The sequence below is a fragment of the Muscardinus avellanarius genome (assembly GCF_963383645.1).
Source record: "Muscardinus avellanarius genome assembly, chromosome: 4".
Lineage (NCBI taxonomy): Eukaryota > Metazoa > Chordata > Mammalia > Rodentia > Gliridae > Muscardinus > Muscardinus avellanarius.
The window spans coordinates 111,290,481-111,301,747 of NC_137789.1; the positions used below are offsets into that span (position 1 = coordinate 111,290,481).

Genomic DNA, 11,267 nt, shown 5'->3' on the forward strand with positions numbered 1-11,267 from the left:
CCGGGCTACACTCCCAGACCTATTTTATACTTTCTTATTTTTGAAAACAGGGTCTCTTAAGCCAGCGGGGCTGGCTTCAAACCAGTGTGATCCTCCTGTCTCCACCTCCCAAGCGCAGGGATTATAAGCATGCGCCACCATGCGCGGCTCTAATACTATTTTTCTATAACAAAAATAAGCTTTTGTATTTACCTAAAAATAAACTAGTACAAAGAAAATGACTTTCATCCTAAATGGAAAAAAATGACTTAAATATTTTCTTTCCTGTATTTTTCCTTTTTCTGGATTTGTTTAGTTGTAGTTTAGATTGGCAGCAACTTAGGTACTTGTGTTGATGTTATTATCCTCGCAAAAAAATAATAATAATTTATTCAACTTTTTCTCTATGTGTGTGTGGTTCTGGGGATTGAACCCAAAGGCATTCTACCTTCAAGCTACACCCCTAGCCCAGTTTTATTTGGAAACAGGATCTCCATAAGTTGATGAGTTTCACTATTTGCTGAGGCTGTCCTCAAACCTGTGATCCTACTATATCAGCCTCCCAAGTACTGGGATTACAGGAGTGTGCCACCACATCCAGCTTTATTCAATTTACTTTTTTTTTTTTTTTTTTTTTTGTGGGTCTGGTGATGGAATCCTGGGGTATTCGACCTCTCAGCTACACCCCCTGCCTATTCTTTATTTTTTGAAACAGGGTTTCACTGAGTTGCAAAGGGCCTCACTAAGTAGCTGAGGTTGGCTTCGAACTTGTGGGATCCTCTTATCTTAGCCTCCCAAGTGCTAGGATTACAAGTGTGAGCCACCACAGCCGGCTATTTTTCAACTTTTAAACCACTAATTACCAACTATTATTCAACTTTTAAAACACTAACTATACACTGGGCATTGTGCCACATGCTTGTAATCCCAGCATTAGGGAGGCAGATACCTGAGGATTGCGGTTCACGAACAGCCTCAGCTACTTATCCAGGACCTCCACAATTTAGTGAGACCCTGTTTCAGAATAGCGCTGGGGGTGTAGCTTGAAAGCACAATGCCCCTGGGTTCCATCCCCAGTAACACCAAAAAAAAAAAAAAAACATCAATTTTTAATAATAATAATAATATATAAAACAACTCACCTTAATCTCATTAGCAGAATATTGAAAGTAAATTGCCTGGTTTATGAACACTTGAGAACCTTATGTTTAATCATCTTCTTTATCATATGAATTGAGCCATTTCAAAAGCATTATGAATCTTAAGGAATTACTTTCCAGAAGTTACTTTTTAATAAAAACTAATAGTTACAAATGGAACATCTATAGTGTTATTCCATAAAGTATATATAAAATTAGAAGGAACAGATTTAATATTTCTATGCCTCAATTTCTTGAGCAAAATTAAGGATGAAAAGCAGTTTTTTATTTATCGTTTCTGTTTCACAATGCTGGGGATTGAATCCAGGGCCTCAGGCATGCGGAGCAGGCACCCTACCACTGAGCTACACCCCTAGCCCTGCAAAACTACAGAAGAGATGTCTTCAGAAAGTTCCCTAAATGTTTTAAGCAGAGAGGAAAATCTGATACTGGCCTAACATGTTGGATCTAGGAGTAAAAGCCACAGGGTTGACCCTGAGAAAACACTGAGATGTGGTCTTACAGTATGTGAGTTACTACTACCTCACCAAGCCCGAGTCAAGGTGAAAGTGATTTTGTAACCAATTTAGCAACCATCACAGTGTCTACAATCTTTTTTTTTTTAATGTTTAGTCTATTGCTTTGTAACCAATGGTTTAGATTATCTGATTGAAGATGGTCTAAAATTGAAATTTGGCAAGATGATTAGATATTATACAAAACTTGGTTGTACTATAATGAAATGTTGGTAGGCAGAAGAATTTGTTAAAAACGTGTAGTTATTAAAATTTGGCAGTTTTATACTGATCAAAATTTGATAGACAAGGATGATGATATGCTAACAAATTGGAAAATAATGTAATAGAAAATCACTAGTCACCAGAAAAAAAGTCTGACCTCCAGTTTTGAAATCTACTTAGTTCTAGAAAGAGGTATTTACATCCTTGAAATAGGAGTGGTGAAAGGAGATATCAAAAAAAGATTAGTTACCTCTATAAATTAAATCTCTACAAATTGAATTTATAAATTTAATCTATAAATTGAATCTAGTTCTAGTGTTGTTAAGGGCAAAGGTGGTTTCCAGAAGTCACTGTATCTGTCGGCTATTCTGAAATAAAGGCCATCAGTTTTCAGCCAGTCTGAGGGAGTCTAACAGTAGCAAAGGACAAGAGGAAGGGATTTTCAGATACAGCTGAACAGTGGGCATGCTAAAGTGCTACATTCGTGTAAGAAGCAGAGAGTGAACTTAAATAGTATGACTTCACAAAGACTTGAGCTGTATGCTTTTAATGATAGGAATAAATTAACATTTTATTTATTTATTTATTTTGGTGGTACTAGGGGTGGAACCCAGAGGCTTCCTACCTCCGGGCTATATTCCCAGACCTATTTTATATCTTATTTGGAAACAGGGTCTCACTAAGTTGCTGAGAGCCTCACTAAGTAGCTGAGGCTGGCTTCGAAACTGTGCGATCCTCCTGTCTCAGCCTCCCAAGCGCAGGGAAGCCTGCGCCACCACGCCCAGCTATCTGAATGTGTTTTAAAATCACTACAAAAGGCTTCAGGTAAAATGAACTCTATAGGATATTCTTTTGCAAACCATTGTCCAGTATCATGGAGGACTGCATTCGCCAATTTAATTTAGATTGCCTTTCTTTGAAAAATGTCAAGACTAGTGTGCACCTGTATTATATAATGCACTAGGTATTTTGATGGCCACTTCTAGACCCACCAAACCTATGGCAGATGAAAGATTTCTCCAAATGAGGGTAAACAACTGGGAAGTGAAGACTGGAGAGAAATGAGTCCCGGGTAATTCCTTGGTAACCCATTAATGCTGTCATCAGCAGTGTCTGTGAGCATTTTTGATTTGAAGAGGCGATAGCACTTCAAAAAGTTTTCTGTGGTCATGTGAGACTAATCCTGGAACCTGAAAGTCATTTCCAGCTTGACCACACCACCACACTTTCCACAAATCCACATTTCATCTGAGTTCCAGGCCCTGGTCAGAGTTCTGAAAGCAGTTGCTAATATGTAGTCTCCGAGTGGGCACTTGTTTGTAAGTATTTATTTTCCGGAGCCCACTCAGGAGCAGAAAGAAGTTATAGGCTGCTACAGAGGACGGAACAATGAGTCAAAACAACGCCTCCCCACTTTTACACTAATGCATGGGGGGAAATCCCCCAGAAGGCCAGTGTTTAGCTATGAATGGAGATTGCTTGGCGAAGGCTAGAGTCCATAGGCTAGCAAGGAAAGCGCGGAGGTCCTGAGTCAAAGCACTTTAACCCTAAGCGCGGAGGTCCTGAGTCAAAGCACTTTAACCCCTGGTGCTTGGTGCTGTCGTTTAGTTGCCCCTCATAGGGCCTGAGCAACTGTTTAATTCCCAAGGCCATGAGTAATTCATAAATGATTTCTGCAGCAAAAAATATTGTTGAAAAGTATTTATTTACACTATAGTCATAAACCATCCATTATCTGAACTTCAGTTAGTGGTTTTGCGTTAGAATAGATTATTTTTCCACAACTATTAAGAGCTAATAACCGAACAAATCAGCTCTGGTAACATAATGTACATTCTTATCTGGAATTTGACTACAAAGGTAACACTTTTCAGTCACAAAACAGAGCATACAAAAATATACTTTCTAAAAAAAATTCCAAATATTAATAGGCAGAAATATACAGCCATACTTAACCCAGGGAGTGATTTTTTTTTCCATAGTAAGGCAACCCATTTACATGCAGACCCTGTTACATTGTCTACATCACACAAGGCACCAAGGACACTTTCAACACAATTGCATGCATCCTAGTTTCAGAGAATATATGTACATCCCCCTTTAAATAAGTTAACCTCTGACTCATTTGGAGAGATCATAAATGCTTTACATTTTCTTCCCAAAGGTTCGGAACTTGGAGAACAGTGTACATCAAAAATACACAAAATCTGAGCAGATATACACTGAAAAAAATAGTCTTTATGTTTCTCAACTCAAAAAGCAGATATTGCTAGGTCCCTCCCATCACATTGCACTTCTGTTCTCTGAGTTTATAATACATATTGCTTCAAGGGTTGAGACGACTAGATAAGCTTCCATTGACTGTCCTAGGGCCACAGAATGTGGCCTGCTTCACTCACTGTACAGTGTCCCCCAAGTCAGTCCCAAGCCATAAAGTGCACATCAGTTTTGCTTGTCTCTTTGCTGTCCCCACTTGAAGGGATCAGCACCTCCCAATCTACTGTAGAAAAAAAAAGTCTAAGATCAACTCTGACATCCAGGGTCAGAAACCTGTAATAGGTATGCATAAAGGGAAGGGGAAGCAAAACCTAGTCAAAACCCTTTGCAGCAAGCAGGTCAGACCTCAGCGCTCTAGGCAAGGGGCCTTTATTTACCATAACCCCTTCTAACCTCCCCGCTGCTCTGGGGTGGTGGTCAACTCACCCAGGAGAGATTACAACGGGCTAAGTGTCAGGAAAAACTTGCTTCTAAGAGGAAAGAGGGCAAGGCTGGCTCCACCAAGGCCCTTTGCTCAAGGCAGGGAGGGAGAGGCGGGAAGGGTGGTAGGTAGTGTTTGTCGTGCAGCTCCAGTGGACAAAGGGTGTCCGGGGCCTTGAGGAACTGGTGTGTCAGCCTGAGTCTCCTCTCAAGGCGTCCGGGTCCGAGAGGAGCAAGGGGCAAGCGGCCCTCCGATAGTGCTGTTGCTGCTGCTGCAGAGGCCACCCCCAGCCTGCGAGCCCCCGGTGCAGGAGGCCGAGGAGGGGGCCGGCACCGACGAGGTGGCACCACTTTTCCGCTCCTTCTGTCTCAGGTGGATCTTGGTGTGACGCTTCCTCTCATCACTCCTGGCAAACTTGCGGCCGCAGTAGTCACAGGCGAAGGGCTTCTCCCCAGTGTGGGTGCGGATGTGAGTGGTGAGGTGGTCACTTCGGCTGAAGTTGCGCATGCAAATCCGACACTGGAAAGGTTTGTGCCCGGTGTGGATTCGGATGTGCCGTGTCAGCTCATCCGAGCGGGAGAAGCGACGGTCACAGCCTTCTGCTGGGCATGGATAGGGCCTCTCATGCACTGGTGTCTTGCTAGGTCTGTTGGGGTACTTGCGAGGCCTCAGAATGGGCCGCAGTGGCAGGTGGTGTGGGTTATAGGCCGCTGCCGCCGCAGCTGCTGCCGAACTATTGCCGGGCAGCCGGGGTCCTTCGGTGCCTCCACTGGCCCCTGGTCCTGTGACCCCGGCACTGGGGCCCCCCAGGGTAAAGTTACGGATGGTAGAGAGTGGAGTGAGTGGAGGGGGGACCCGCAGTGAGTCCAGGGGGCAGGGAAAGGGCTTGCGATCTGGGCCAGCTGTACCGTGTAGGTCCCTCTGGCACTGAGATGGAAAAAATCCAGGGTAGTCTGGGATCATAGGGAAGAGACCTGGGTCCGTGGCTGGCTTGGGGGATGGGTAGGAAGGAGGAGGCGGATAGCCTAGGGAGGAGGAGGTGGAGGTGGTGGCTGCAGACAGGAATGCTGAGGGATCCTGGTAGAGGTCTCCGGCACAGCCAGAATAAGGAGGAGGCGGTGGTGGAGAGTAGAGGTGGTCCAGATCAGGCTGGGTCTGGGACATGGTGCACACACCCAGGGGTCCTGTGGCCAGTGGGTTGGGGGAGGCAGAGGTGACGCTGGATGAGGCTGTGGTTGAAGCTGGGGAGGTGACCCCCTGCAGGATGCCTGCACTCACAATATTGATGATGCCTTCTGGGTAGCAGCTGGCACCAGGGTACTGGGGGTCGATGGAGAACTTGCCCATGTAAGTGAAGGTCTGGTTTCTGGGCACAGAGACCGGAGCAAAGTTGCTAGGATATGGGAGATCCAAGGACCTCTTCTCTCCAGTCATGTCAATGTTAATCATGCCATCTGGGGAGAGAAGAGGCAGAACGGAGGTGGTGAATGAGAATGCAGCCAAGAATCCCCGCTCATCCCTGCTCCCATGGGTTCATCCCCAAAGCCGAGGAGCCCAGCACTGTAGAGCAGGACCAACTCCAACAGGTGGGCAAAGTGGGCCTACAGGCAGTAAGGGAGGCTAGCCCAAGTCTGGGATTCAAGAGCTACCTCCAGGAAAGCAGGATGAGCTCCCAGCCCCCCCTTACCCCCCAGCCATCTGTGCCTCTAGTCCCCAGTAAACACACCCAATAATAGCAAACAACAACATTACAAATTTCCCATCTGCCTGGAACTTCTCTCCCCCTCCTTTGCCTGGGGGTCCCACGGCTGGGTTACCAGGGCAGACACCAGCCAAGTATAGACAGATGCCAGCTAGTGCTGGGAAGGTGCCGGGCCCGAGAAGGGAGCCCAAGAAGGGGATTGCTTTTCCCCTGCTCCTTATCCCGGGTGCCTTCCCTCCCTCGCTTTCCCGCAGCGCTTTGGGGGACGGCTGCCACAGGGGATGGGAGCTGCGGAGGAAGGAGTCTGTAGGTTCCCCTGCCCTCCCCACATCCTCGGTCTCGCCCGACACGCGTACGTCCCGACCGCGGCAGTGTCCGGGCTTCTAGGAAGGCGCGGGGGCCGCGGAAGACAACGCTCGGTAGCATCGCCAAGGAAACCACGGCGCCCGTGCCCCCGCGGGCCTCCCTCGGCAGTCCGGGGGCTGCTTCCCGCTGTCGCCCGGCCTCCCCCGCAACCTCCTCGCAGCCTCCGCCGGCCGGAGCCCCCGCCTCGCTAACCCCCTCACGTCGCGGGCGGCGCGCAGGTGGGGGCGCGCCTCCAGGCTGCACGAGGGGCGCGCTCAGGATTCTCCCGGAGTAGCCCGGGAGGAAGCTGCGGACGCTTTCCTGTGGCGCTCCGCTCGCAGACGCGCAGCTCTCTCTCTCTCTCTCGGAGCCCTGAACTTTACCGTCACTTTGCCTCTACCCCAGGCGAGGGGAGGCTGAAGTGCATCCGGCCGCAGGGCCGGCGCAAGCTCGGAAGCCGGGAGAGGCGCCCCTCGCATCCTCAGCCCGGTGCCCGCCAGGGGCTGGGCGCGCCTGAGCGCACGCACGCCGGTTCCAGGGCCACCGGGTGCATCTGCCAGCGCGTCCAGCCTCAACGCCCTGCTCCCTGTGTTCTCGGGCTCCTCCTGCACCCACCTGGTCTTCCAAGCCAGTGAGGCCAGCACCGTCCACCTCCATGCTTAATGCTCTCCTCCGAGTCCCGATCACCCACCGCTCTCCACCCACCTCCTCCAAGCCGTGCGAGTTCTGGCCTGCGACGAGGATCGCGGCTTACCTCCAGCCACTCCGTTCATCTGGTCAAAGGGTCCTCCCAGCTCAGCATTGGGAAAGATGGTCACCGACGTGGCGGCGAGGTCCTCCACCGGGTAGATGTTGTCAGACAGCTGGTGCACAAAACCACTGAGAGTTACTGGGATTTTGTCTACGGCCTTGGCGGTCATCATTTGCTCCTCGCACAACCTGGAGACCCAACTCCCTCGCTACCTGGAGTGTCAGAGAAGCCGTTTTGGAGAGGGGTTGGACTGAGCCTGGGCTGGTATCTCCTTTTGCCCTCCACACTTAGAAACAACCAACAAGAACAACAACAAAAAATCCAACAAATCAAACCAGCAAACAAGTTGCTGGTTTTTTTAAAAAAAAGAAGAAGAAGAAAAATGGCTCTTTCCCACTGACTCTCTCCTGTCTGTGTTCCGGCAGTTGGAAAGCCAGGAGTTGCTGGTGTAATGTTATTATAACAGTCAGTGTGTCCCCTCGCCGAGCTATTAATCAATTGCTGCTCTCTCAGTTAGGCGGAAAGTGTGGTTCTAAGTATTTATGGGCAGGTCTTCAATGCCCGTGACGTCGCTGCCCATATATGGACTGAGGAACAGGGCTGGGCCAGGCGGCTTTTGCCGTCACATGGCTGATTTGCATACGGGCTCCACCGCCGGGGCTCAACCCGGATCGCAACTACCGGTTCGCAGCCCGCGGGAGCCCTCGGGGGTCCGAGGCGCGCGGCCCGGCCGGAGCCTGGGTCCCGGGAGCAGGGCTTAGCAGGGAGGGGGCGCGCAGCGGACCCCGCCGCAGCCACTGCTGGAGAGTGAGCGGGTGGGGACTGCGGCTCAGCCTCCCGGGGCGGGGAGGAATTCCGGTTCTCCCGGACTTTCCAAAAAAGGCAAAGATCCGGTACTGGCGGCTCCGCCTCCCCAGCCCTTGTTTGGGAGCCATTCCGGAAAATTAAACTTCGGAAAGAAACCGAGCCTAGCCGAGACACTACAGTCAAACCCCTACTCACTTTCTTGGCAGCTCAAAACCGCAAGCCAAAAGGAGGCAGCAAAGAAAGAAAGAAAGAAAAAAAAAAAAACTACATGCATTCACGGAAGCTGACTGCTTTTTTCTGAATTACTTGGTGGAAAGAAGTGGCTGGTGATAAGAGTGAATGCGGTGTTGCTTTTTTGAAAAGTGTGTTCTATTTATACAGGAGCGAAAACGGAACAGGTTTGGGTTGTTTGTTTGTTTAAGTATTTTGGGCATCGTGGGGCTGGGGGGGGGGTAGACCCTAGGAGGAGCGGAATGACTGCGGGAGCTTCGAGAGAAATCCTCAGCCGGAGACACCCGCTTCCTCTGCCCGCGCGCTCCCGCCCCCTCCAGCGGCTGCGCCCAGCGGGCTCCCTTCCCGGCGCGTCTGGGCGGTCGGCGGCGTGGGGGCGTCCAGATGGAAGCTTGGACACTACCCTGCCCGGTCTCGCACACGCACACACACGCACTCACACTTGCTCCACTTCCGCTACACACACTGCCTCCCCGGCTGCCCTCTTCACACACCCACTCACACACTTTAGCCACACACCTCCCTGTGGACCGAACGCGCCCCCGAGCCCGCCTAGCCGGCAGGGTCCCCGGCGGCGGGGCGGACGCCAAGGCCGGCCAGATGAGATGCTCTGCGAAGACGCTGCCCCCCTCCCCCAGCCGCCCCCAAGTCCTGACCCCGCCAGCACACTCTCCGGGGGTGCACCCCAGCGCATCCCAGCGCCAACTTCCCAGCACACACACCAGGCGAAATAGCCCCCTCCCCATCGCACGTCGAGGAGCCCAGACCGGCCTGAGTGACACAGGGTCCCCAACCCGTCTCCCGCCGCCACCGCCCCACGCGTGTTTCCCTTTGCGATTTAAAAATAGAAAACTAATCCCTTTTTTAAACCTCTCAGTTTAAGTTCCCAAAGCAATTAAAGTTAAGAAAAAAAAAACTGCTTTTCAGGGGTCTAGATATCGTCGGGTCTGGCTCGCTGGACCCTGGGCTCCCGTCCCAGCCCGCGCCCCGGCCCCTGCCTGTTTAGCCCGCGTGGTCTGTGCCGGCGCCGAAGCCGCGGAGGCGGGAACAGGACGCGGAGGCAGCCTCGTGGGCCGGGCGCCCCCGGCCAGCCCCCGACCCCCGGCCGCCGGGGTGCGCCGGGCACCGGGGCGGCAGGAGCCACGGCGCCACTCCGTGGAGGAGCGCGGCGCTGCAGGCGCTCCCGCCGCTCACCTGCCCGGCCGCCGCCGCGCCCGCCCGGCCTGGCGCACCGCGGCTCCCCCAGCCCCGCCGCTGCTCCCCACTGCCCGCCTGGACACCTGGCCTCCGGGCACCTGTCATCTCCCTGACTTCGCACGCCCGGAGCACATCTGTAAAAGTTTGCGCGGCGCTCCCTTTTCCAACTGGGACTGAAAATAACAGGGACAAGGAAAGAAATCGCAGGAAGGTTGGCACGTCGGTAGCCATCCCCCTCTCTCCACCGCCCCTGCCAAAACGTGCCAAGTCCCGTTTCTAAGAAAAAAAAAAATAAAAGGAAAAGAAAAGAAAGCTGCGCTCTTACCACGTGCGCCAGCCCACTCCGCCGGCGCTCCGGCCGGTCCCGGGGTCCTGGCGCTGACCACTGGCAAGACGACGTCTCGGAGGGGAGCCCGACTCGCATCTCCAGCCTGAGTCCGAAAGAAAGGGGGGGCAGAATTATGCAAATGTAGGCCCTGGCGGAGGGGCTCGGGTTACGGCCCCCGCCAGCCCAGAGGTGAGGCACCCACCGGTGGCAGCCGCGGGCCGGCGACTGCTCCGGCTTCGCTCCTCGCGGTGCACGTGGGCGGGCGAGCCAAGGCGGCCGCCCCTCCACCGACGTGCTCACACCCCGCCGGCTGCAGCCGCGCGCCGCCCGGAGGGGGAGCCCCTGGACACCCAGTGCCCGGCGCACGGGCTCCCAGGGCAGGACGCCCGCCCAGGGGGAGTCCCGGGCCCGCGGCTGCCACCCAGCGCAGGAGGACAGTGGGGGTAAGAGCAGAGAGGAGGTCCCACCATGGAGTCGCGAAGGCAAGTTAGGATAAACTGGAGTGACTGACCCCCTGGGATAACGAACTTTCCAAGGACTGGCCCAAGAGCTTCGCGGAGTCGAGCCCCAAGAGCGCCACGGTTGGGAAGGGGGCCTGGGCCACGGGGAGCTCGGGGAGGCGGTGCAGACCCCCAAGAAGGTGCCTGGGGCCAGCCCGAGGAGGCCCTTCCTGATCCTCCTCTGGAAACTGGTCAGTAGATAACTTCTTGTATCTTTTGTTTTTAAGGGTGTCTTTGTTTTAAACAGGGATAGCGCAGGTTAATAGACCCAAAGCAAGGGACACTCATTTCAAGCTAGCCATCCCGTGGGTAGATAAATTCAGAAAGCCAAGGTGACTTGTCTAAAGTTGCGCGGCTGGTCAAGTGCTCCAGTTCAAACGTGCCACCCGGTCTTCTGAATCCAGGTACAGTGTGCTAGTCACTGTGTCGTGCACCCAAGACAACCCAGTGTCGGGAAATGGACAGTTCTTTGAGGATTGGGTGCTTGGCCCAGCCCACCAGGCCAGAGAGGAGGCACTTCCACAATTTTATCTCCTTTCTTTGGCGTTTCTTAGGAGAGGGGAGCTGAGGGCAGGGCTTTCTAAGGGGAAGGGAGATGGGGCTCTGCGGACAAGCCCCTGCAGGGTAAAGGGAGAATTTGGGTTTGGGGATTCTCCAGACCTGTGTTATGGATGAAATGATCCAGTTGGCACAGAACCAGCATATTAATGGTGCTGTCATAAGAGAAGCCAACCCCACAGTATCCTTCCCCGAGGCAAGAAGGGATGAGAGAAGAAACGGGTAGGGGCAAATAAAAACCTGAAATGCAATTCATGAGCAAGAAACTGTGCGAGGGGAAAGGGGGAAATGG

At 52.5% G+C, this 11,267-nt stretch overlaps 1 protein-coding gene across 1 annotated transcript; it reads right to left on the reverse strand.

Annotated features, from left to right (window-relative positions):
- Positions 1-4,763: 4,763 nt before the first annotated feature.
- Positions 4,764-10,137, reverse strand: EGR2 (early growth response 2; the record flags this gene model as incomplete). Its single annotated transcript, XM_080693588.1, has 3 exons — positions 9,915-10,137; positions 7,358-7,466; positions 4,764-6,010 (listed from the first exon to the last, which is right to left on the reverse strand). Exons 1-3 carry the CDS (start codon positions 10,011-10,013, stop codon positions 4,764-4,766), a joined length of 1,455 nt encoding a protein of 484 aa, XP_080549714.1. The 5' UTR covers positions 10,014-10,137.
- Between the last annotated feature and the right edge of the window lie 1,130 nt (positions 10,138-11,267).